At 45.6% G+C, this 26,087-nt stretch overlaps 4 protein-coding genes across 11 annotated transcripts; 2 read left to right on the forward strand and 2 right to left on the reverse strand.

Moving 5' to 3' along the window:
- The first annotated feature begins 788 nt into the window (after window positions 1-788).
- On the forward strand, window positions 789-6,586 carry LOC144389678 (uncharacterized). 4 transcript variants are annotated; one of them, XM_078095188.1, is made up of 3 exons: window positions 789-953; window positions 2,632-4,211; window positions 4,320-6,586. In XM_078095188.1, exons 1-3 carry the CDS (start codon window positions 854-856, stop codon window positions 5,649-5,651), a joined length of 3,012 nt encoding a protein of 1,003 aa, XP_077951314.1. In that variant the 5' UTR covers window positions 789-853; the 3' UTR covers window positions 5,652-6,586. The 4 variants fall into 4 exon arrangements, with proteins under 4 accessions (XP_077951314.1, XP_077951313.1, XP_077951315.1 ...); XM_078095190.1 differs by lacking the exon at window positions 789-953 and adding an exon at window positions 985-1,171; XM_078095187.1 differs by having other exon boundaries at window positions 791-953; window positions 2,632-6,586.
- A 456-nt stretch (window positions 6,587-7,042) lies between these two features.
- LOC120811113 (uncharacterized) lies at window positions 7,043-16,849 on the forward strand. 5 transcript variants are annotated; one of them, XM_078095184.1, is made up of 5 exons: window positions 7,043-7,371; window positions 7,888-10,839; window positions 11,747-11,947; window positions 12,050-12,175; window positions 12,580-16,849. In XM_078095184.1, the coding sequence occupies exons 4-5, from the start codon at window positions 12,059-12,061 to the stop codon at window positions 16,012-16,014; spliced, it is 3,552 nt and encodes a 1,183-aa protein (XP_077951310.1). In that variant the 5' UTR covers window positions 7,043-7,371; window positions 7,888-10,839; window positions 11,747-11,947; window positions 12,050-12,058; the 3' UTR covers window positions 16,015-16,849. The 5 variants fall into 5 exon arrangements, with proteins under 5 accessions (XP_077951310.1, XP_040022213.2, XP_040022215.2 ...); XM_040166279.2 differs by having other exon boundaries at window positions 7,048-7,371; window positions 7,888-10,846; XM_040166281.2 differs by lacking the exon at window positions 12,050-12,175 and having other exon boundaries at window positions 7,048-7,371; window positions 7,888-10,846.
- Window positions 16,850-17,128: 279 nt separating this feature from the next.
- LOC120811144 (trypsin-3) lies at window positions 17,129-18,929 on the reverse strand. The gene is made up of 5 exons (XM_040166334.2): window positions 18,845-18,929; window positions 18,572-18,728; window positions 17,667-17,920; window positions 17,439-17,575; window positions 17,129-17,345 (listed from the first exon to the last, which is right to left on the reverse strand). Exons 1-5 carry the CDS (start codon window positions 18,882-18,884, stop codon window positions 17,196-17,198), a joined length of 738 nt encoding a protein of 245 aa, XP_040022268.1. The 5' UTR covers window positions 18,885-18,929; the 3' UTR covers window positions 17,129-17,195.
- A 1,748-nt stretch (window positions 18,930-20,677) lies between these two features.
- On the reverse strand, window positions 20,678-21,936 carry LOC120811143 (trypsin-3). The gene is made up of 5 exons (XM_040166333.2): window positions 21,870-21,936; window positions 21,632-21,788; window positions 21,216-21,469; window positions 20,988-21,124; window positions 20,678-20,894 (listed from the first exon to the last, which is right to left on the reverse strand). Exons 1-5 carry the CDS (start codon window positions 21,907-21,909, stop codon window positions 20,745-20,747), a joined length of 738 nt encoding a protein of 245 aa, XP_040022267.1. The 5' UTR covers window positions 21,910-21,936; the 3' UTR covers window positions 20,678-20,744.
- Between the last annotated feature and the right edge of the window lie 4,151 nt (window positions 21,937-26,087).

The following is a 26,087-nucleotide window of genomic DNA, read 5'->3' on the forward strand; positions in this document are numbered from 1 at the left end:
TGAGATCAAAGACAGCCCAATAGAGGCCCCACGTAGTTAGTTTTAGGCCATTAGTTTTCACATAACTGATATGGTAAACTTTTTTGTGAGCATTGTTCTTGGACCATAAAATTTGATAGACCATGAATTTAATTTAGTGTCTTGTTAATACGTTTCCTTTCTATGCAAGACTATTAATGCAATTATGCGCCTAAACGTGGCTCATTGTATATGGAAAACACAAGGGCCTACAAGTGTGTTTCTCCCCGGCGCCCCGTAAAGCAATCACTAGAAAAACGCTGTGAGACAAACTGATACGTCAAAATTATCAGTAGTATTTCTCTATTGCTACGTCAAAATTAACAGTAGTATTTCTTTATTGCTATTAGATTTTTAACTAATCTCTAATAAGCCGTAGGAAGTTCCTTTTTAGAACAATTTGCACACACTGGCAATTTAGTTTGCTTTACATAAATGAAAACAAGGAACGTCCATTTATAAATTGTGATTAGCAGATAGTCATTTTAGATAATATTTAAATATTACTAAAATACTGTAGTACACTTTAGTGAACTACTTGCATGCTGTAGTTTTTTTAACCTGAATCTATATGACAAAAACGGATTTATTGTGCCTGAACATGTGTCTGAAAGACAATACTACATCAAGTAGAATAAGTGAGAAGTTTGAAAATACTATTATATAAAATGTACAACAATATTTGACAGAGGTGTGCATCTTGGCCGCCTTGGGAAAACACTTGGTTTTATGTTAAACATGTGGCAAACATTGTGATAATACCAACAAAGGTTGCTGAGTGTGAAGTACGCTCTTATTTAAGTTCGCATGAGACAAGTTTGCCTTCAGTGTTTCAATGGATGGACCCGGTCACATGACCCGCATTTTTCCACTGCGGCCGCAGCGCAGCAACGGCGCGGAGCGCACCCACGGGGAATCGCCCACACCGGGATCGGGTGAGGTGCGCATGCGTAGTGCAAACGCCTTGAGTGGGTCTGTTCCGCGCCTGCTGCTGCTGCTTCTCCTCCCGGCTCGCTGCCTCTTGGCACAGCATCACAATTGTTAACGACAGAACCGAGCAGGGCGACGTTAACCTACAGCGGTCTGCTGAGGGGGGCATCTCGTGTCCTCCAGCCCTGTCACTGAGCATAACACGCTAATTGCCCCGAGGCTGGTGAGTAGTGTGTGAAGGTAAACGAACGGTTGGCCATTGTGTGGGAGAGTCTGCTCCATTTGACCAGGTAGCTAACGTTAGCTTGCGGTGGCCCCCTTACGTTACTCCGTCCTCCGGCCTTCGCCCTGGTTAGCTCCCCGTTAGCATCCCTTCTGCCATGGATCAGCAGCACCGCGGGCTTGCGAGTGTGGTTGGGCTCGGGTGACGAGCTAGCAAACCGTAGCCGGTGACTAGTGCTCAGGCTACTTGCGATAAAAACGTTACGTCTTATTAAAACGTTAACTTTAGACGCGATGGGAGGGACCACGTCCCTGCATTGTGGTCAGTTTAGCAATCTAACGTTGTGTTCGCTTGCGGTCGCCAGTATTCTGGAGGTAACGTTAGCTAACTAGCTACTTTGTTGTTTTTTTCTTGGCAGTGTGTGTGGTTCTGTGTTCGGGTCCCGCCGTGTGTACGGTTGTTTGTGCTGTACCTGGTTGTCGTTGGCTTAATCAGATAATTCAAGCCTCTAAGCAACACGTTGCACATAGTTGGAGAGATTTTGAATATTTCAACGAATATGACGTTAATCGTTATTTTAAACTAGCTTCCCTCCTGGTCAACAGGACAGTAAGGTTCAAATAATAATCAATGCATCAATTGTTTTTATCATCTTTTCATATTGGTTATATGTGTGTGTATTTATTTTGGGGGCAACAGATGAGAAAACAGGATACGTTTTCCTTTAGTTAAATAAATCTGAATGTGTTCCATGTATGTATGCCCTATGAATTATTTCTGATGGCAGGAAATGCCTGCCATGGTTAGGCCTCCGCTCAGAGCCATGAGCACTGCAGTGCATGTCTGCATGATTTTCCCCTGCAGGTGTGTAAATGCACCTGGTCATAGGGAAGCTAAGCATGATGTAGAAAGCCAGTGGAAATGATGCCAAAGTTTGCAGCTGTGATCTCATCTTCTGCAGAAAGACCAGATGGATTTACTGCCCCATGGGCAGGCGGCGCAGTGCAGCATCCAGGGCAGCTTATAGTTGCTCTGTTGAGTTAGACGCTGGCAGAAAATTCAAGCCAAGGCAGCACAGAGTCTTTCCTTTATCTATGCATATGAATTTAGGACTCCAAAAAAGGGGCCAAATTAGGTATCATTGTTCCAGCTGGGAAATGTTGCTAAACACTCACCTAAACATATCTTTTGGTGGGAATGTGAAATTGTGATATCTCAAGACACAAATGAATTGCTTCTCATATGGTTTATTGGAAATTAAAAAATATGAAATAATAATGCAATAGTTTCTAGTGTAACCATGTTCCAACATCATTTATTAGTGAAATGAATGAGAAAGAAGTAGATGAAAATTCGTTCAAAAGGTTAAAGGATTTTGTGCTTATTTTTTTCATGTTAAAATTGTATTTCCACTCTTTCTTGGTAACATAACGTTTGTGTATGCTGTTTGTGATTTACAGGCAACCTCCTTGCCTTGCCACAACACCTGGATTGCCTTATACGTTTGGCTGCCATGATGCTTGGGTTACAGGGAAGTACTTCAACCCCCAAAGTGTATCGTTGTGTGGCATGTTCAGCTACCTTCACTGGACTGGCCTCCTTGCTTGTACATCAGGCAACTCATGCCGGAGCGCTCTCCAAGGTCCCTGCCCCTTCACAGCCTAGCAACAGCCAGCGTGAAATACTGTTTGGTAGTATGGACTCTTCTGGTGAGCAGCTCAGTCCACCGACACGCTTGCCTGATAGCCATTCTCCTTCTTTTTTTATTTGTGATTGTGGAGAGGAGTTTCAGGACTTCAGTCTTATGCTGCAGCATAAGCGATTACATGAATCTCAACCACAGTTTCTGCAACCTCTGGACAGTAATAGTGTTCTTTCTGGTGGAGCAGATTGTGATAAAGTCTTTCCTTCCCAGCATCTATCATTCATTCCAACTGCGACTCAGTCATCTTTGGTGATTAGTTGCCCTTCTACCTCAAGGTTTCCAGATGTCAAACTACCCATATTGGCAGACCACAAAACCGATTTAAGCCTGGAGGATGTCACTTCCATAGCAACCGCTCCTCAAGGCCAGTGTAAGCCTCCTCAAGATCCCAGTGAGAAACAACTTGAGACCATGTCAGCCCCAGCAGAGCAACCAGCGGAGACTGTAGAGGACAATAGTTTGCTAGACAAAACAAATTCCGTTCCCAGCAGAAAGAAGGGGGAGAGTTTGTCCATAAATAAACCCCTAATGAAGTTGTTGGCATCAGCGTACATGAACCGATTTCAAAACCCTCTCTTGCAAAATCAAAACAATAACACAATTACCCCCAAACAAGAAGTTGTCCCTGTTGATATAACACCAGTTGCAAAAACTGAAGTGTCTTCGATAAACGATCTGTCGATAACACAGTTGAGGCGACTGCTTGCAAAACCTGGTATTAAGACGAAAGCTCCATCCATCAGCAAAATTCTTGAGGGCAGTAAGAAAAGGGTTGTCTCTCTGACAAAGACTTTCTCCCCTGTTGTGGTCCTTGAAACCCGTCAAAAGCTCATGGCTCCCTTCAGTAATGGCATATATGGGGAATATCAATGTGGCCGCTGTCGAAGGGTCTTTCAAAATTTAGACAAACTGGCCGAGCATCATTTTTTGCACAAAAAAGAAAGGATTAAATGCTGCCGTCGTTGCAAACAGCTCATTATTGGGCGGCTGCCTTTACCTGACAATCACGTATGCCCTCAGTTAGGAAACAAAACCATGTCGCCATCAAGCTCTTTCCCACAAAAAATTGTGCCATTCCACAGTCTAAACAACTCAAAAAAAGTCTTCTTTTGTCCATTGTGCAAGCACAACTATGCACGCAGGTGGAACCTCAAAATGCACAAGTGTCAGGGCCCAGGCTCAGCCCCTTATCCACACGCCAGTCCAGCTTTTCAGAAAAGGCCAGTATTAAGGTCAAACAGCGAAGACAGAACAGATGCAGGGATCGAAGCCGGATCTCAACTCAACAAGAGTGTCGCCGTGGGCACCGACGCTACCAGGCTTAGTCACATCAAGGTAGAAGCGACGTCTCCAAATTCACTGCAGTCTGCGGTTTCAGAGTTGGCCTGGACACATTCGGCAAAAAGCTTCTCACCTTTCTACTCCAATTCGTCCATGAACCAGGCGCAGAACGATGCCTCTCTGTGCGGGGTGTCGCTCCAACAAGGACAAGAGAACAGCAGCTGGGATGCATCAGAATGTGAGGAAGAGGACAGCGACGAAGGCGAGTGGACAATGCCCTTGGATGATGAACTTGAGGTGCTGGGCTCCACCAATAATGCTGGTAATGACACACAAGCGAAGTCCACAGAGACGACCGTCCCCAGCCTGCGCTACTTTGTGAGGGGCGGTGTGAGGCGTTACCCCTGTAACCGGTGCCAGAAAACCTACAGCCGCCCGTCTACTCTGAGGCGCCATCTACGACTGTGCGGCTTCAGGTTACGCGGACCCGCCACGCTGAGTGGCGCTCAGGGCGCCGCGCCGCTAACTGGCAACAATATGAAGCCGATGTTTGCCTGTTTTGTCTGCGGCAAGAGCTTTAACCGCAAAGATAACATGATGGTTCACAGAAGGAGATGTCAGCTGCTACGAACAATGGATGCTGGCGGAAAGGCGGACGGACGGACGGAGGAGCAGCCGGCTGTGTCTGGCATTGCGACGGACTGTCAGACCAAGGAGGACGACGACGGAGGCAACTGGGGCATCATGTCTCTGCCCTCGGTGCTTCCGAGGAGGGTGACGTGCGAGTGTGGGGTCGGATTTACCTCCCCGAGGCTCCTCCTGGAGCACCTGCAGAAGCATGCGCAGGAATCCTACACGTGTCCGACGTGCGGCGAGACCGTGAATTCTTGGGCGGACTATGAAGTCCACCTGCAGATCCACATGCATCCTCACCACCAGCTGCTGAAGGGAATTCAGCCACAGCGGTCGCAACCTCTGCTGCTTCGATTTAAGCAGCAGCCCTCTCGGCCTGCGGATCAGCCTCAGCCCAAGCAAGCGCGCGCAGTGCAAGCTGCGAATCCGACGAAGAAGAAGCAGCAGCGCATCATGTGCGCGCGGTGCAATAACACTTTCGCCACTCGCTGTTCCCTTCGGAGGCACCTGTTGTGGAATAGATGCAAAGGTGTGCGGGCCACTAACCAGCCCAAGATGTACCACTGTTCCCACTGCAACGCGGACTTCCCGAACTCAATCAGCCTCATGTTTCACCAGAGGAGCGGGGCTTGCAAGCCCGCCATCAAGCCGGTGCGTTGCCCTGTTTGTCTTCGCTGGTTTGGCACCGTGGACGGGTTACAGAAACACCTGCTGACTCATAAGCAGACTGAGGCGCACCGCTGTGATGTCTGTCAGGGCACGTACCCCAACGTGAAATCCCTCAAAAACCACCGCAGGAGGATTCATCGTATCATGGCTGGAGACACAAAGCCCGTAACTCACGAACAGCTAACTACTTAATGACAACAACAAAAAATGATCTGCTATATGGGAGTGGTGCACATAGAATATAACATGTTTTCATAGCTTGTTCTTTACACATGTGCCAATTGTAGTTTTCTGTACAGCTGAGTGTTTTTGTTTTGAGTATCTTAGTGTAGCTCGCCGCTGTTGGCTCGTTTTCTTTAACATGTAAATCATGTTTTATTACATAGCTACATTATTTTGTAAAGGTTACTTGATATTTGGTCACAAACCTGTCACCGGGTTTTAGATATAGCCAATTGTTGTTCCTGGTATTAATAAACCAGCCATTTAAAAAAAAAATGGTTATGAGACCTGTGATCTTAAATTCAAGCCAGGATCAACTCTCTTTGCAGCCAAACCTGTTTTGTTTCTACATTTTACTCGTACAGATATATTTTTTCTGAATAAAAATGTCTCATCCAGAAGACAGTGGTATAGAACTTGTTTTAGTCCAAGCCAATAGTATGGTGGAATTAAATGCATGTTTTTTTTTCCTAAATGCCGATCCATAGTGAAAAACTGCATTGATATTTTTTTATCAGCTATTTATTACAGTTTAAATACAAATTACTAAATGTAAGGGATTTCTTAGATGAGCCATGGGTTCCATGTAAAGGGTTGAATAGGTACTTTGTCAGGTTCACAGTTTTAATCTGCAATATCATGAATTTAATTTAAATAAGAAATTAATCTCATTGAGTTAATGTTGAGCGAGCATTTTTTTATTTAATTTGATACATTTGTCTCCAGATTATTTACAGACCGTATGCAAACCAATGAGCAATGTATAGTTTTTCTGTCAGGGCGGAATTACAAACTGGGCAAAGCATCCTGGAGCCTCTAAGAGTTCCAAGTTGACTTTGTGTCTTCTGGTTTTTGATTATCTTTGAATCTAGAATGTATGATACATTAAACATGGCATCAACTGACATGGTAAATGGGGTCAGACTTTATTTCCTAATCTTTACAGTTTTAAAAATGTATGTGCCGAGTGGTGACAATCAATAATCCAGCAATGAAAAACTATTTTGTCCATTTTTTTTCCACATGTTTATAAGGAAGAAGTCGTTTCAGAGCTGGCGTGCTAACACAGCCATAATGTTGATTTACAAGTATTTAAATGTTTATTTGAATACTACTCTTACACTAGTACATAGTAAATGAATTTGTTTCTTCTCACAAGTATTGATCAAATTTTTTGATTTGGGGAGATGGGATACGTGTAAGCAGCCAGTATACTATAAAATGGAAAAATGTAATGGTCAGTTTAATTGCAATGAAATATATACATTGAAATAAAACTGCTCACACCAGAAAACGTGTTAACACAAAACCCCTTAAAGGCGACTGATAGATAGTTTGGCTTTTCGATTTAGCCTGTGGGAAATGCATTCAACAACCACTGTTACGACTCTTGATTGTGTTCAGGAGCCTTCAAACGCGTCTCTCGACCAGCAGATGTCGCTGTAGCGACGCGAATCCCGGATGCTTCCGGGTAGAAGCGCGCCATTCGCAGAAGAAGAAGAATCGGAGTCTTTCCTCTTGTTTTTTCGGTGTGGCTAATTGGCACCTACTCGTTTCTCTACACCGGCAAGTTAGCGCGATTTTTTGTTTGTATTTTGCGGTTTCACAAAACGACAATCGACAAGCTAATTGCGGCTCGTTGCACGGATATAGCAGGCTGTCAAACCCGGCGACACAGATCGATGTGAAGGTAGGCTAACGTCATTTTTTGTGAGCTAGTGGAGGCTAACGCTAGCATGCTAGTTTTTAAAGCGGGCAAGGGCGCGTTTAACATAAGAACTTAAATGAATTGCCTTGCACACATATTTTCCCCGGAGTATTACGCATTGTGGAAGAATAATACAATAAACATGCCGCCCTATTAACGTTAATCGGACGGATGACTATTTTATGCATTACACAGCCGACGCTTGCAGGATAAAATAAGCTAACGTTAGTTAGGAGGTAATTTTGCACCGATAATAAGTTTAAGACTTTATGTATCCGTCTCGTCAAGTCGTGCGAAAAGTTAAATACTATTCAAGTGAAACCGTAAATCGCCGATTCCTCCCTTTTTTAGCTTAGAATTGCGTTGTGTGTAATGGTTAGCCTAAGTGACTTAGCTCCCTGTTCAGCTAGCATCAGTCGCCATTAAACCACTAAGTTGACGTTAAGTAATGTAGCAATTTGGCCAGTGTTCATTTTTACAATTGCTCGTTTCCAACAGCAAAGCAGCTCCAGAGGGGCTCCCCGCAAACGGGAGAACAAAGCCGGCCGGGCGATGGAGAGAGGGAGACGCAGCATCCTGGAAGACGGCCTCGGCAGAGACCTGATGGACGCCGGACGCTTTTGCTTCAGCTGTGAGCAGATCTTTGCAAACCGGAGAAGCCTCGAGGCACACAGCTGTTCCGCGGCGAGTCACATCTGCTCCTGTGGAACGGAGTTCGTAGAGTACAGCCGCATGCTGGATCACAGCACTACACACGAACCAGGCCACCAAGTGCTCGATCATGGAACAATAAAGAAGCGCAGAATTGAGAAGCGCATAGAAGAGGAGGAGCAGCTGAATCGGCTACAGAGCGGCCAGGTTGTCTGGAATGCGCCATCGACCTATTTGCCGGCGAAGCCGAGGTCTAAGCAGATCTCTCAAGTGCCTCAACTGCAGCACTCTGTGTCACACACCTCTTTGCCCCCGAATCCCCACGAAAAAGATGTGGCGAATATTTTTGCGGGTGTAGGTTCGCCCACAGTGGATCTCTGGACACTTTACCAGCCTGTTGTGCTGGTGCAAACAATGCGCAAATTCAACAAGACACAGCCTTACATATGCGCCAAATGTGGGCAGTGTTTTACAACACGGTCTTCTCTCATTTCTCACCACAGCTCCCATGTGACGGATAAAGTTGCTGGCTGTATAGGATGTGGGCTGCTGCTCTCCAGCAAAAAGTTAGTGCCTCGCTTTCATGTTTGTAAAGCACCCAACACCCTTACTACCAAATTCAGAATCATCACTGCAAAACCGCTCGGGTTGAAGATGGCAAATGTAGCCTGTGCAGACAGGAGTCCTGGTGTCTCAGAGCCGTGGCCCGGTTCCTATATGCAGTTCAAAAGCCAGAATCCCAGCGCAGCCAGTAAAGGCAGTCGGTCCCCACTAATTCCTTCCACCCTGCAGTTGGAAAATCAGAAAATGAGTACATACAATAGAAACAAGCACAGGCTTAATGTGTTACATTCCATGCAGGGAAGGCGCCAGAAACCTGACTCATCAAAGTCTTACATCACGGCCCCCCTTCCATCGATGAGTCGTAGTCCACATCCCAGTACGTTCAATAGAAGCAGTAATGGGTTTGCTCCCTCCGCCCAGTTTAGGAGGCCCACACAGTCTGCACCAGGTATACCTAGCAAACTGATGCAGACATCCTCTGCATCAAGTGGCTTCCCATGTCGAGTTTGTCATCTGCTTTTTGAAACCGCTCAGCTGCTGCAAAGGCACAAATGTGCCAAGGCCCATGAGTTTATGGCAAAGCAGGTGCGAGGTGCAAAAGGGCATTACAGACTAAAGGGAGTGACTGGTCCCAGTGCAGCTAACGTGAAGCTTGGGGTTCCAGTTTCTGGTAATTTCAAGAAAACCAAAGTGATGGCTGCCGGTCTGGACAAAGTGCAAGGGGCGGGTTCTCTGAACGGGAAAACAGGAGGGAATATGGACGACGATTGTTACATAGTTGAAAGCGGGCCAGACAAATCTGCTGAGATGATCTACCAAGTAACTTCATCGGTCCCCATTAAGACTTGACACAACTGGGGAAGCCAATCTAATTTGCAGGTCAAATATTTTGCCCATCGTGGACCAAGGGCATAAAGTCCATCGTGTTTGAAGAGCATCTACATATTTAGCAGCAATGTACAGGAACACAAGGCTTTCTGGCTGTGTCCAATCTTTGGAAGAAAACTTAGTATAGGATTACTTGTGGCAACAAACATGCATCTTAATTAAGCTGGATTTATTTTGTCAGTTTTGTAAACGGTTCAATAATGGTGCCCCTGAAATTGTTGTAGAAAAATATAAATCTGTGAAGTTAATCAACAGGTCATGTGCCTGATTTACCCATATTTGGTGGGATAGTCAAGCACAGTATATTATTTTTTTATATGTATGTTTTTGTTAGGCTCACAAATGTGTTTTGAGGCTGTTGGAATTGACAGCTACGACTTTTCGTCTTTTTGTCGGACTTCACGAATGCAGTATAATGTTGTATTAAACCATATTTTCAATTTGATTGGGTGTGTGTTTATGGGATAATGCAAGTTATTAAAGTGAGTGCTTTTTATTTGTCGTTACTTGAAGTGCAAATACTTCACTTGTATTTCACAGGTTTATATAAAATGCTTGAACAGTACATTGGCAGTAAGAATATGCATCGCTGTAAAAGAATTGATAATCTAGAATCCTAAAATATATCTTTTGATGCCTTATTTCTAACATGATTATGGCATCTCTATTCTTTACTGTGGAAACTACATATCCATAGTTGTCTGTTGCATAGTTGTCATCTGTCTTAAGGCCCCAAGTTCCAGCAGAGGGGCCCGCTCTCTTACATACATGCATGGGGCCATTTCAAATCAAGAACCAGGCCCTGTGTTCATATCCTTTCATGATGAGGTAAATATCTCGAAACGCTGCGGCATTCAAGGACAGTTTGATTATAAACTCGAATCCCATTGTGTGGATGATGTTCACGGAAGTTGCACCGAACTCTGAGATGCGATAGTTTATCTACAAACAAAACATTGCGCTGTGCATACGGATTTTACTTTCAAGTCAACTTAAACGTAAGCGTTTGACATTTAGCGCCGTGTTTCGGTAGTTAATTCTGCTGAACAAATCACAGTTCCCAAGTTTCCCACATCACCTGAAGCACCCATTCCTGCGCTCGCCTTGAGTGACGCCTTCTGGTTGCTTTGTGTTCGGATATCGAGTGGCTCGCTGCAGCAACGTTCAAAAGAAGAGAACGCGGGGTCCGAACCTGCGGATCCGCTCCCACAACAATTCGCGAACTGCCAAAGTGTGTGGATGAAGTGCCAAACATCCACGCGCCGACAGCGCGTATGTTAGCTTTGAGCTAACAGATGCTAGCAGATCGATCAGCGGCTACGCAGAGACACCCTCGGTTCTCCTCAGGCAAGCGGTTTGTGTTTGCTAACGTTACCAACCGTATATATCTCACGTACGCGCGACCGGCTGTGAGTAAAGTGCTATGAGCTGACATTGTTGTTATCGGTTAGCTTCTGGTGGCCTGTGACGTTGAATACATGGGCCAGCAATGTGGCCCAGCAGAAGATAACGCCTCCATTACACCGCGTCGCTTTCTATAGTAACTGGCGATTGATATGAATGACACCGTCTGTTGGGTCGTCCGTGTGTTGAAGTGTACGGTGATCCGTTGGGGGTAGTTTATCTCTGAGTAAAGTCACGTGTGAGCAATGGCGATCCCGAACAAAAGCCATTTGCTCAGTGCATCAAGCAGACTTCATCAAGTGAGAGGTGTCTGCAGGAGAGACCCCAGCGACCACTGTCCCTCTGCACACGGTTCATTTGACTCTAACGTCATACCGTCGGGGTTAGATGTGGCTCACTTGCTTAAACCTGCACTTTCTTTGAGACTTGCTATTTTACTTTAATGCATTGTAATAGTGTTGTGCAATTCCATTATTGGATTGTTATTTCTGATTGATTTATCAGCAGCATTTCACTGCTTTAGCTGGTGGCGAAAGAGTTAATGTAATATCGTAAATGAACATTCGGGCAGATTGTTTTCTGTTGAAAAAAAACATCCTAAGTAGTAGAAATAAGTGCAATATTCTGCTCAGAAATGTAGTGATGTTGACTGACTCACTCACTGTGAGTGTAGTTGTTGAGTTAATGACTTTAGTTGCTTCCCACCAGAGATGAGAGATTAAGTGAATCACCCATCTGCTACGTGGCTCATCTCTCCAGACAGAGTTTTCATTTGGCAATAACTCTATTTCTGTTAATCCAGCATCGATCTGCACCACTAAATTCTAAACATTCCCTGTGACATTTCCAGATTTGCACCGAGGACCAGCCTGTGCTTGAATTGCGGATTGGTCAGTGTGGCATGAAACGACTTCCCTCGCCTGGAGGAGATTTGGAGGACGCGCTTTATTAGCTTCCAACACTCGTAATGCAGCCGTCCTCTGCGAGGTCATAGCGAGGTCATAGCGAGGAAGCGAAGCATGGGGTGTGTTCGAGCCAACGACAATACGAGGTGAGCGAGTCTGGTTTTGAGTTATTGCGTGGCGATTTCTGTAAGAATACGCCGTACTGTTTTTATGAGTTCTAGCCTCCGTGTGACTTGTTTAATTCACAGACGCTTGACATGGGGAGTAAAATGTCCTTCAGCAGAGCAAGCGGTGACCAAAGTACAGTCTCTGATTTAACGTCTGTGGCATCGCGTCCTCTCAACTCTATTCACGCGCCGTCGGACTGCAAGCAGGTAGTTAGTGAAAGCTAAAATAGAAGTATCGCTCTCAAAGTTATGTCTGTTTCAGTATATAGTAGTTTCTGGTTCGACCAAATATTTTAACATTAAGGCATTTAAACTTGACGGATTTTTAAGAACTATCTTGCTTCTTTCTTGTGGTATTGTTTCTGAATATATATATATAGTGTATATCACATTCAGACTATTTAAGTGAACAGGAAACCGTGTTTTTCGTTTTATGTGGGTCCTACAACATATAGTTTAAGGGAAGACACGTCTTAAAGAATTGAAGTAAACATATGTTAATATTTAATTGTACCCTTTACTGTATTTTGAGGGATACATCTGTTTGCTTTTTAAATGTGCTTTTTTATTTAAAAAAATGACATTGTGCACTTTACTTTTTTCTCTCACAGACACCCGGACACGAGAGCGGCCGTGAGGAAGACGTGGACTCTAAGCGGGGCGGGGAAATGAAAGCAGCAGCGCTGATTCAACCCGCGCCTGAATCCCACTCATCGGGGCGCGTGGAGCCGGACGGCCGAGCCGACTCTCGGACAGCAGGCGGAGAAGACTGTCAGCGCGGGGAGCACGCGCCTCTACAGGCAGGGATGGAGGGAAAGTCTCAACCGCCTGCGATCGTGTGCAGCTCGACTACAGACAATCACGGACACCCTGTAGACGTCCGCAGGAAGCCCGGCCGCCCGCGCAAAATCAAAGCGCCCCTGACTGAAGGCAAAAACAATCTGTCTTTGGCTGTTCATGATGCAGTTCAACATAAAGAGATCAGCACAACAATTCCTTTACCAAGAGACGGCCCCGTAACCAATAGTTCACCTCACAACGAGATGCCCGGTCTTCCTGTTGTTGCTGATGGGAAGGGACAAGATGGTGTCCCTGTGCTGACAAAGAGAAAAAGAGGCAGACCAAGAAAAAAGGCGATGGTAGTAGTTGAAACGATGGTTGTTAAGGCTGCTGCTGCTGCTGCTGCTGCTGCTGCCGAGGCTCCTCCGGCTGCTTCGGTGAATAATGCTACAGGTCCTGCGGGGCGGCTGAGGAGTAGAGGTGAACCGCAGGAAGAAACGCCTCAGAGAAAAAGAAAAGAATCAGAACGCAGCGTAGACGCCAAGCCAACTGAGGTGACAGAACAAAGTAATACATTGATCCTTCAAGGTATTAAAAGAAGGAGATCTAAACTGGCTGATCAGCCAGTTCCAGCTAAGGTGTGCCGGCTGGAAGTTTCCCCGAAGACCTCGTCAATGTTGATCATCAACACCAGGTGTGGGGAGAGAGCGAGGACCGATAAGAAGCAGCCGGAAGAAAACGCTCCAGAGCGAGAGACCGACTTAGATGGAAAGACCGGTCACCTCCGCCGGCAAGGAGGGCAAAAGCAGCGCACGGAACTGCAGGAAGGCGCATTACCGCAGGGAGGTTCGCAGCCAGCGGGGCCTAAAGTCATTTCTTTGAGCAGCCCGACTCCTTGTGATGACCCTCTGAACATTAAACAGCCGGCCGAAATGAAGGGCAGCGAGGAGTCCCAATTAAAAAGCAGCCTCGGGTCCTCAAAAGGTCCGCAGAGCTCCGAGTCCTCCAGCGCAGACGTCGTAACGTCCCGTAAACAAGCAGCTAAATCGTTTGCAGTCCCACCTGCTGTGAAAGCTGAGAGTATTCAGATCGAGTTGGATCATTTAAATCCTTCGTCAGAGTCGCGTGGGCCTAAATCTTTGCGTTGCAACACCACAGTTGAAGCTCAAGGTCCAAACAGGGCTTTCCGGCGCAAGAGAGGCGGCAAGAGGAGGAGGAGGATAAGGAGCGTTGTGTTGCAGAGCGAGCAGCCTGTAGAGGCTCGTGAAAGCAGCGAGGACACTCTGCAAAATACAGACTATGGTGACGAGTACAAGGAGGCCGACTCTGATGTCAACTATGTAAAAAGGGGGGGGAAATCTCTTTTAAAATGTGGTTACTGTGGTCAAACGTTTAAATTTCTATCTCAGTTCATCATACACCAACGCGTCCATACAGGAGAACGACCTTTCAAATGCCCTGAGTGTGACAAAGGTTTCAGCAAAAACTCTAACTTAAATCTTCATCTCAAGACACACAAAAAGAGCAAAATATATCAGAAATGTCCATTTTGCAAGATCAAATTCTCTTGCTCCGAGTATTCCTCTCATATGAAAATGCATGCTCAAATGCTGGACCGGGACACTGAGAACAACGCAACCAACAAACATAGCGCGAGGAAGGACTATAAAGACAGCGAGGGACTTCATAGACCCGTTTCACTGGAAAAGAGGGAAAACAAAGTGTGCCAATATTGCGGTAAAACATTCCTGTTTCAGTCGGCCCTCATAAGACACGTGCGCGTCCACACGGGAGAGAAGCCTTATAAATGTGACATATGTGGCAAAGCCTTCGGTCAGGCCTATTTCCTCCGCGTTCACGAGCTGACACACTGGTCCGTGAAGCGCTACAACTGCACGCGCTGTGAGAAAGCGTTCACCCATTACAGCAACGCTAAAAACCACCGGTGCAGACCTGTAAAGAGCAGCGAGGACTCGCCGCCCAGCCGGCGTCCGCGGCCCGCGCTGACGTACACGTGCCACATCTGCAAGAATGTCTTTGACCACCTGCAGGAGTTCAACGGCCACATGAGAGCCCACACGGGGGCGAACCTTTACCGCTGCCTGTACTGTGACAAGCTGTTTGGCGTCCTGTCCGAATTCGTTGCCCATCGCGGCCGTTGCCGCGGAGAGAGCAGCGTCTCCAGCTCGGCAAAGGAGCAAGAGACGATGTCGCTGGTACAGTACACGGTGCCGTCGCTGCGCTGTTTGTCGGGACCCAATCCGGCATCCTCGCCCCCGGGCGCGAATTGTAGGGAAGCGCGGAAGACGGCGCCACAGGCCGCTCCCAAGAAACGCTCGGCCGCGTCCAAGAAGCCGTTCCAGTCGACGGCCAAGCGCCCGGCTCCCCTGGTGTCCAAGTTGAACAGGCTGGACAACCGCTCGGACCCCAAGAAGTATCTCTGCCCGAGCTGCGGGCGCCTGTTCAGGCACATGGGCAGACTCCGGGCCCACATGCTCACGCATGCCGCGGGTCAAAGTTACACGTGTGCCTGTTGCGGCAAGACCCTGGCGACCTGGAGGAAGCTGTGGCATCACCAGAGAGTCCACCGACAGAGGCGCGGACGCTTCACCTGTCCTCAGTGCGGGCAAGGGTTTCGGTTCGTGCATTCGTATAAAAAGCACATGAGCGAGCACCCCGAGGTCCAGTGGATTGAGATCCGGCCCAAGAAGGTGTTTCTGCCTTATCAATGTGAGCAGTGCAGGTGCAGCTTTAAGACTCTCGATTTGCTCTTCACTCACCAGCTTTGCCATCCCTCGACGCACAAGGACTCTGATTTCGATTTTTCCATAGATGATCATACAGAGACGTTGATCCCGCCCACCAACAGCCACGCGGCCGCGTGGCATTCGGATCCTTTGGAAAACCGCAATGGTTCTCTCGGCCCGTTACCCAAATGTCCCGACGGATCAACGCGAGAGTCTCCTCAAGCCCTCACAATGCCCATCGTCAAAGGCAGCGGCCCTGATTTGGATGAAAGTCCCACGCGTCCCAGCAGCACACAATCGATCCAAGATGCAGAAGCCGGTCGTGATAAAATAGATGAAAATGCGTTCGGAAAAACAATTCATCCCTCGAGAACTGTGAAAAGACACATTAGCCAAAATGTCAGCATATCGAATGAGGCGTCTGCAGCCGGTGTGACGTGCGCCGTGTGTGGGGATGCATATGCTGTTATTTCAGACCTTTATCACCATTATTTGCAGCACGCTAGAGGCCAGTTGTGATGAGCTAAGTGGAGATACGTTCCCCTTTCGTGCTCACAGAACACAAAGGATCGTGTACGGAAATACAGAACTGCCGATATCGTCCGTTTACACCTGGTGAGGTTGTGGGAAATGAAATGCATCAGAAATCATTTGGAAGATTTGTTTACAGACATTTATTAATCCTGTCATGCCTGACAGATTCTGAATTAGGAACTTCTTTTTTTTTTTTTTCATTTAGTTTATGTAATTACATTTCTGTCCATCCACGTGTCAAAAAGATGAAGAAGAAAGAAGTTTAGTGCATTGACACCCTTGAATGATAAACTATTTTTAAATGGTTAATTATGGGATAATATAAGATTTGTTTGATTGAAAATGAAATAACCGTAAAAAAACGTTGCCATTTAACCTTCTGGCATCTTCATTGCGTAACAGCGAAAAGGACCTTGCGCGGGTTAGAGGGCCGGATGCCGTGAAAATTTATTTTGTTTGGCAGACCTGGAAAAAATAACTTTGAACTTCTTTTCTTGGTATTTACGTTATGACCAATGGGAATTTTGTTTTAAATGTGTATATTTCAAATCTTGCCTTTTTTGTCTTCTGCAAGTGAACGTGTCATTCATAATGTTTAGGTGATTGGTCTCATCTGCAACAAGGACATGCATTTACATCATAAAAGCAAATCTCTGCTCTACATGAACTGCACGTGTTCATCAAGACTTGCCCTATTGTTGACGTGTTTTATGATGACATTGAACGCCTTATCATCTTTAGAAAAATGCCTTTTCATGCTTCAACGTAAGCTTTGATTTAGTTATTGTCTTAATACCAATAAAGGCCATTTTTGTATTTATATGTGAACATCTTCATTATTTTATGACAGAATGCCAATCTGTGTTCATAACCATTAGATCCTAAAATCCTAAATGTTAGGTTAGGAAGAAATTTGTGTCATGAATATCATTTCATTATTGCTTGACAAGAGAAGTAACTTAACTGACGTTAGTTACAGTTCAATTTATTTCCTGTTGTCTTAAACATCTGTGGTTTGTTTACGTTGAAGTCAATCATGTTTGTAGTGATGCAATTCAGTACAGTTCTTTTATTCTGCCAAGAAATCAAATGGATGAGCTGTATTTGATATTCATTTTTAATGGACGATGCCGTTTTCTGTACTTCAACCAATGGCCGAGGTGACTTTAGTTGGAGGACATGGTGCTGCGGATCCAGGAGGTGTAGTTGCAGACCTTGGCGTAGACTCCAGGATTGTTCCTCTGGGCGCAGCCATAACCCCAGGACACCACTCCCTGCAGCTGATTGTTGCACACCACGGGGCCGCCAGAGTCACCCTGATAGCACACAGGTGGAAAGGACAAAACGTAAGGGGACACGTTGAACCGTTTGATGCGCTAGGAAACCGTGGTGAGGACTTCCGCTGGTACCTGGCAGGAGTCCTTGCCTCCCTCGATGAATCCAGCACAGAACATGTTGGAGGTGATCTGTCCAGGGTAGGCAGACCTGCAGCTGCTGTCACTCAGGATGGGGGCATCCAGGCACATCATGCGATCAGGGTAGTAGCCTTGAGAGAAAGATGGAGAGCAGATGTAAGCGTTTCCGCCCCCACAATGCACTTTGAGTGCTTTGCAGCTCTGACTGCATGTGCTACTGACTTCCAGTGGCGCTGGTGTTGCCCCATCCAGAGATCAGGCAGCGGGTGCCAGAGCTGGCACAGCTGGAGGGCAGGGACACGGTGCCGACGTAGCTGTTCAGGGAGGCGGGCCTGCTCAGCTTGATCAGCATGATGTCATTGTCCAGGTTGCCGCTGTTGTAGCTGGGGTGACGGATGACCTTAGCGGAGTCGATGAACTGCTCCGTGCCCTCGTTGACAGCAATGTTGTGCTCACCGAGACGCACCTGGACACGGCTGCAGAGAGAGACACGGGCCTTTAACAGCAGGTAAGCAACCCGACTTTGCACCTGTAGCTCAGAGGTCTTCAACAGGGGGTCTGCAACCCCCAAGGGGTCCGCGAAGATACTGCAGGGGGGTCGCGAAATTTTTGGTTGATAAGACAATTTTTTAAAACAATTTTTTCCCCCACAAATGTAAATGTCTTCAGAATCAGAATCAGAATTGTATTTATGGTCTTTAAATACACATTAACATGAATCCAACATATTGTAGCGAACGGATAAACTGATGGAGAAGACGTTATCTGTCAGTGCGCAACACACACGTTCAGCTTCCCTCAGCAGCTCTCAAGCTGGGCACCGGTTCACTCACTGCTCCTTTCATGTGAATACGACAGCGCAGGCACCAGCCAATCAGATCGCGTTTATGCTCACGTCTAAAGAGCGTGAAGCTCAAAAATAAAAGATGGCGGAGCAAGCTCCGTAGAATAGGGGGTCCCTGCTCCACCTCGCCATCAGTTTGGGGGACCTTGGCTTGAAAAACGTTGAAGACCTCTGCTGTAGCTCATTTCATGTTGAAAGAAAATGCTGCTCATCTTAAACCACAAAACGTTCTATTAGAACGACAGAGGAAGACGTGTGCGTCAAATGAAATGTGTGTCCTTACGACTTGTAGCAGTGAGCGGCAGACAGCACCCAGGTGCTGGAGATCAGGGAGCCTCCACAGAAGTGGTAGCCGGAGCTCAGGGAGACCTGGTAGGCCACAGCGTTCTTTCTGCACTCGTAGCCTCCGACGATCTTGTCATCCTCGATGGGAGCAGCAACTGATGGCAATAAAAAAGGTGAAATATTTGAAGAAAGTTTAAATAACCTTTTGCACACTCTCATAAAACAGACAAATTGCTTTAAAGAACATCTTAAAAGGAATATTCATTCTCACATGCCGCTGCGAACAGAGCCAGTAGAATGAAAGCCTTCATGTTGCGTTGTCTCAGCCTCGGTGTCAGCTCAGCTGCACCGCAGCCCCTTTTATACCCAGTCCGTCCCTTTGCTATCAGATTTTCCGAGGTCATGAACTATTTCCAGTTTTCCAACTTGCTGTTAACGCTGAGTAACGTGTGTGAAAACGCATCTGGAGGACGTGAGCCAACATATGGATAATGTTAGCTTTAGTCCCAGCGCCTGCAGCGTACACAGAGCTTATAAAGCATAAATAACTGTTGATTTCTTTTCAAGACATGTGGAAATTTTGTTGTATTATATGATTTTTAAAATGCCTCTTTATCTGTCAATGAAATGCACTACATTGCCACCCGTCATTACCTGTTACGTGCACAAGATCAACAACAACGCTCTTATCAACAATATATGTAAGTTGTCTGTATTTAATTTATAATGTCTATTTTCACCCAATGGCAATTAAAGGTTTTTTGTTGTCTGTCTCCTCACGATTCATAAATATCAACAACCTTGACATTTTCCAATTGTTTATTTAACGCAGTCTGATGGCAAGTTCACATGAATGTGATTAGTACCACACATTAATTCATGGCTCAAAACATCACTCCTCTATTTATTTTAATGGCGATCACTGCATACGTACGGCTGATGCTCATGACTCTCTTAAAGGATGTTGCGACCTGGTCTGATGTGGCAGCAACAGATCAAATATCCGTCTCCGTGTCATTAAATATTGGGAGTACATCATTAGAATATATAATAACTTAGAAAGTACGCTAGTTAGAGCCACGGCTCTTTAATATTTTATTGCTGGATATTCTACTGGTTTTATCTTTGATCACTGGGACTAACATGACACTCAGCTTAGAGTCAGGAAGTATGTCATGCATTGGCAATAAACACATAGTGAGTAACACTGGAGTTCCACGTTTTGTGTGCTTAAGAAATTCTGATTTTATTTGATCGAGGCCACGTGCTTTAACCATTGCCAATTTCCCCAAAAACGTACAGCACTTTATCGAGTGTAATAGACACACCAGCGTCAAGAGAAACGTCCCCAATATTACATAAATCACTCCTAACGCTGTTTAAAATAACGTGATAATGTTTAGTCCACAGATCTACTATACTTTCCAAACCAGTAGCCCCACCAATAAGGGATGGTGAAGACATCTTAATGTTATTGGCAAGTTGGCAACCTTAACTTCTTTCCAGATGTCATAGACATTATTCTGCTGAAGGTTGTTGTCCGTTGAGTTTGCCTTCATGGCCTTCTTATTTATTTAAATAAAGCATACTGCTTATTTCATTTTACAATTTGCAATGTGTCCTGTATTCAGACTCTGGCCAATGTCTTGCTTTTCCTGATAAAATCCAGTGTTTAATGATCCATAATAAAAATGAATCCTGTATTAATTCCTGTGGGGAAATTATTCCCTGCATTTAAGCCATTATCCTCTATAGTATGTAGTTTAGACACATTTGTTCTATAAGATTATCTTGCTTAGCTATTTTTTTGGCAGAATGGTTCACTGCTATTTATTAAACAACTGACAATTGTATAACGCATTATGCAAAGATAACCGATCTTTGCAGTTAATCTTGCCACAAATAATGGCATTAAGTGGCATATCAATATTACTGAGGCTGTTATCAGTTTGTGAATAGTAATGCAAGGTGTCATCTTGTGTAAACTTGAAGCGATCTACTTTAAAACTCTTGTTCATGGTTGTCAGAACTGGTCATTTCAGATAGATTCTTGATATTTAATAACACAGCAACAGGTATTTGAAAAGCACAAAACAAACGATAATGCGGTTGATCATCATTTATTTCAGCAAAACATTCCTGGGATCAAAGTTGCTTCCATTAAAGTTGCTTTAGTTGGAGGACATGGTGCTGCGGATCCAGGAGGTGTAGTTGCAGACCTTGGCGTAGACTCCAGGATTGTTCCTCTGGGCGCAGCCATAACCCCAGGACACCACTCCCTGCAGCTGATTGTTGCACACCACGGGGCCGCCAGAGTCACCCTGATAGCACACAGGTGGAAAGGACAAAACGTAAGGGGACACGTTGAACCGTTTGATGCGCTAGGAAACCGTGGTGAGGACTTCCGCTGGTACCTGGCAGGAGTCCTTGCCTCCCTCGATGAATCCAGCACAGAACATGTTGGAGGTGATCTGTCCAGGGTAGGCAGACCTGCAGCTGCTGTCACTCAGGATGGGGGCATCCAGGCACATCATGCGATCAGGGTAGTAGCCTTGAGAGAAAGATGGAGAGCAGATGTAAGCGTTTCCGCCCCCACAATGCACTTTGAGTGCTTTGCAGCTCTGACTGCATGTGCTACTGACTTCCAGTGGCGCTGGTGTTGCCCCATCCAGAGATCAGGCAGCGGGTGCCAGAGCTGGCACAGCTGGAGGGCAGGGACACGGTGCCGACGTAGCTGTTCAGGGAGGCGGGCCTGCTCAGCTTGATCAGCATGATGTCATTGTCCAGGTTGCCGCTGTTGTAGCTGGGGTGACGGATGACCTTAGCGGAGTCGATGAACTGCTCCGTGCCCTCGTTGACAGCAATGTTGTGCTCACCGAGACGCACCTGGACACGGCTGCAGAGAGAGACACGGGCCTTTAACAGCAGGTAAGCAACCCGACTTTGCACCTGTAGGTCATTTCATGTTGAAAGAAAATGCTGCTCATCTTAAACCACGAAACGTTCTACTAGAACGACAGAGGAAGACGTGTGCGTCAAATGAAATGTGTGTCCTTACGACTTGTAGCAGTGAGCGGCAGACAGCACCCAGGTGCTGGAGATCAGGGAGCCTCCACAGAAGTGGTAGCCGGAGCTCAGGGAGACCTGATAGGCCACAGCGTTCTTTCTGCACTCGTAGCCTCCGACGATCTTGTCATCCTCGATGGGAGCAGCAACTGAAACACAAACAGTGAGTTACTTTAAAATATTTAAATCCCCTCACTGGAAACCATGTAAATATAATTTTTGAGGTTTACAGGCTGCAGCAAAGAGGGCTAGAAGAATGAGCTGCTTCATGATGCTCCTACTGATTTTACACACAACGAAAACAGATGCCGTGGGTTTATATAGAGGCAGACTGTTCTCTTATCTATCTCTATCTCAAGGACTTTTCCATGCACCTATAGTACAATGATCAAACATTATCCAACCTGGGAAAGAGCAGCATGCTCCAAAAGCAGAACATGTGCTTTTCCACGAGTCTTCAAAAGAATTTCTCACGTTTAAGTTTACAGTTAGATTACTAGGGATACATTTTTATGTTGATCTTCATTAAATTGATTGCATTTAATTACACAATGTATATACTACCCATTTGCATCGTCAGCAATTGTTATAGCCAGTAACTCAATTAATGTAATATTTTAATCTTAATTTCCTAGATACTATAATAGTAGCAAAGGTATTAGCAAAGGTGTCTGACAGGGAGGGAAGTTTGTCCCCAGTTCTCTGTCCAAGCAATGGAAAATCTGTAGTACTGGGCGCAGTATTGATAATACTTTAGTAAACTATATATATATATATATATATATAGTGGAGTTTAGTCCAGCAGCTCCTTGGTATATGTAAAAGTTGTGGTGATGAATATGATATTGAATACAATAGTAGGAAAAGTGAAATGTTGATCTGTAGAAGAGGACAAATGTCTAAAATCCATATACTTCAAATCGTCTGGTAAAAATCTTAGTCTTAATCTTAGTTCTGAAGTAAAATATCTCGGACATTTCTTAACAGAACAAACGACAGATGATAATGATAAGCAGTGTCGTAGAATGTATGCACATGACACTCTCTCACGCAAGTCTAGTATGTGTACCGATGGATTGAATATTTTTCTGTTCAGAGCATATTGTACACCACTGCAAAGTTAAACTTAACTGTGTACTTAAAGATTTTAAGTCGCGTACAGTGATGCCATGAGAATATTATTAAAGAGACTATTTGTGCATTCATGAGTCAATACTTTCTTACTGTCGCGAGAAATCGTATGTATACATGGATTTGCAGACTCAATGACTCTGACAATGAAATCATTTTGCTTGTAGCAAACACAAGCCTTCGTACATGCTACCAGTCCCAGCTGTGCAGATATTGGTACAGATGTCTCTAAGTCACTGCTGAGCCTGGAGCACTGTGTTGTTTTTTGTTTTGTGTATGTATTTTTCATTTTTCTTTCTCTTTTGGTTGTCTTGTCTCATCTGAACCCTGAGTCTGGAATACAGTTTTGATTGATTGATTTTTTGACATTTGCTATATTGAGTTCATTGTCAATTAACACTACTTTCACTACTTTAAAGAACCTGTAAACAAAACGAGTTTTGCGGATCTGCTTTACGGTAACTTGATAATATATTCAAATAATTGATTTGAGGTGTGAAAACATATTTGCTGTCTCAATTTCCTTAGACACATTAGTTAGGACAAAGGGACATGTATCGTCCTATGAATTCAAAAATTGAAAACGAAAATTAGCTGAGCTGCACTGACGTTTAACGTCCCCCAACTCTGATTGGTCCTGAACAGACCCCTTCAGTGACGTCATGACTAAGCGACTGTCTCTAGTGTGTGTATCGGCTGCTGAGCTAACAGCTGCACCAATTGTGTTTTGGTTTTGTTTTGTCAGCCATGTGCAGTTGTTATGAGGTAAGAACACCAAACGCGTTGACTTTTTGATCTCGTCTGCTCAGCAGATGTCGCGTTGACTGTTCACACTGCTGCTTTACCCCAAACTGTGATAGCCTGTTAGCTAACAGCTAGTTAGAAGATATGCACCTAATGTATGCCGAATGCGCAACCATTGCGGATGTGGTGCAGAAAAAAATGCGCATCGATGCGACAGAACACAGAATTCATCGTCACTAATAAAAAAACGGACACATTATTTGAAAATGCTCCACATTTGTCAACAGACTTATGTTCCCTTGTTTCCTTTCAGCTCTCGAGGCGATTCTCCGCCTTGAAGGTGCATCTCACTGTAGGACAACTGGACGTTTCGATGTAGCTCTTAGTCTCCCCGGGTGTTTCTACACCGCGCATTTATGTTTGCTTTAACATATTAGAACAAATGCAAATGAGACAAATGGATTCAAGCGGCAGCCTCTTTTAGCCATAACAGTCTGTGGACTTTGTGCGCTACTTAGACAATATGATAGTATCTCCAACTAAAAGGCGACAATGTCCTGATTTACTGTAATATTAGTGGTGAAAGTATTAAAGGGTACTTTTACTCTGTATTTCCTCAGCAGCTGTAGCCAAATAGGTTTATAATCACCGGGTGCAGTATTGTGAAGAGTTGTAATGTCTTTAGCAGTGGGTTTGGTGACACCTTGAACTCGTGTTAATGGGGCAGCAGCTGCCAGTATCAGAATTGGCCCGCCAGTCAGTTCTGCTGTGATTCACATCTGACCCATGACTGAGTACTACGAGGAGGGGGGGCTGCTGTACGAGCAATCACCTCCCATGCACATCAAAGTGGAGTCTCCGGAGGGACCCTTTGGAGGGGGGGCCTCAGAAAACGGCTTCCCCAGGGAGGATGAAGACTCGGATGGCAGCTGCGACCAGGGCAGTGGATTACCCGGGGGACTCCCCTTCAACGTGGTGGTGGTGCATCCCAACATCATGACACCCGGCATGTCCTCAGATGAACTCTTGTCCATTGAACAAAGTAAGCAAAGTAACAAAGTGAGACCCTAATGGGACATTGGACTGCATATTTCCTTGTTTATTTGATAATGTTTTGTGTGTCCTAATGGCAACAGGACACATACTATTATTTAATTATTGGTAATGTTTTATCATGGAAACATTTGGGATAAATTATGCTATTGTGCTCCCAATGCTCCATTTCGTTCCAAAAGGTAGTAGTGGTACTAGTACAAAAGTAGTTGTACAGCACCAATAAAACGTTTGGACACACTTTCTCAACTTTTGACTGGTAATGTATGTGTATTGTGGTAATAGAGTGGAAATACCGTTAATAAGATTGGCACTGCGGCACCTATCTGTCCCTCACATAGTATATTTAGTTTCACTTGATATTTACCCTTTTTCCCTTATGGGCTGTTTGCTCACCTGTCCCTCTACAGACAGAGCCATGTCAGCTGCGCTGGCTGCTGGCGGTGCAGGAAAAAGAAAGAGTCGTTTCAGCGGAGCAGAGCTGGAGGTGTTAGTGTCGGAGGTCACTCGGTGTGAAGGAGAACTTTTTGGCCCTGCGGGGAGGCTTCGGCGGCGGGAGAGAGAGCGCATCTGGGCAGGAATCCTAGAGAGAGTCAATGCCGTGTCCAGAGTTCCGCGCACCCTCCGCGAGGTCAAAAAGCGCTGGGACGATTTAAAGAGACGCAATGGAGGCAGGCTAGCGGATGCTCGCCACCGCAGCTGTTACCTGCCATCCAGCAGAGGAGCCTCAATGCTTGGCCGTCCTTCCCAGACTAGTCCAAGACTTTCACAAACCAGGCATAAGCAAAGCACCAGACCAAAGCCCAGTTTCCCATGCTTCCCCGACTCTGATACAGGTAATTTAGATAACTGACTGGTTTTCTTTTTGTTGATTTTATAGATAGAGACTAATACCTACTTCTGTCCACTGACAATATGTTTTGCAGGTATGGGAGTGGAAGGATCAGAGAGAGATGGTTTAGAAAAAGATGAGGACAATCCTGAGCAAGACAGAGAGCTGGGAGAATCTGAGTGCGAGCCAGGCGAGAACAGCATGGAAGATAAACTGGGTTTAGGACTGGGTCTGGGCATAGGACCACCCCCTCCTTCAGAACGATGGCTGCCTCCTTCGCCCCTCTACAGTGCCCCTTTTCTCAACGGCAGCCCCCAGCCCAGCAGTCCTCAGCCTTCACTTGGAGCACACCAGGGTCCTCTTGAAGCCCCTCCACGCAGCTCCTGGCTTGAAGATGAGCTACGAGGGTTGGGGGAAGCAGCAATTCAACTGGGAAACCGGGTGGAAAAAAGTCTGCAGGAGTTTGGGGACGGTTTTAGGCAGGACATGACAACACTTGTTGCTTCGCAAGAGGCATTAGCATCCAGTCTACAACAAAATAATGTTCTCCTGCAAAGGCTGTTGGGAGTGCTTGAGGCCCAGCAACAACCCCAGCAATATTGTGTACAACAACCACACCGGTCGCAAACATCTCAACAGCACTTACAGTCACAGCCAGCTCAGCAGCAGCTGCTGCAACACACAGAAC

Source organism: Gasterosteus aculeatus, chromosome 20 (assembly GCF_964276395.1).
Source record: "Gasterosteus aculeatus chromosome 20, fGasAcu3.hap1.1, whole genome shotgun sequence".
Lineage (NCBI taxonomy): Eukaryota > Metazoa > Chordata > Actinopteri > Perciformes > Gasterosteidae > Gasterosteus > Gasterosteus aculeatus.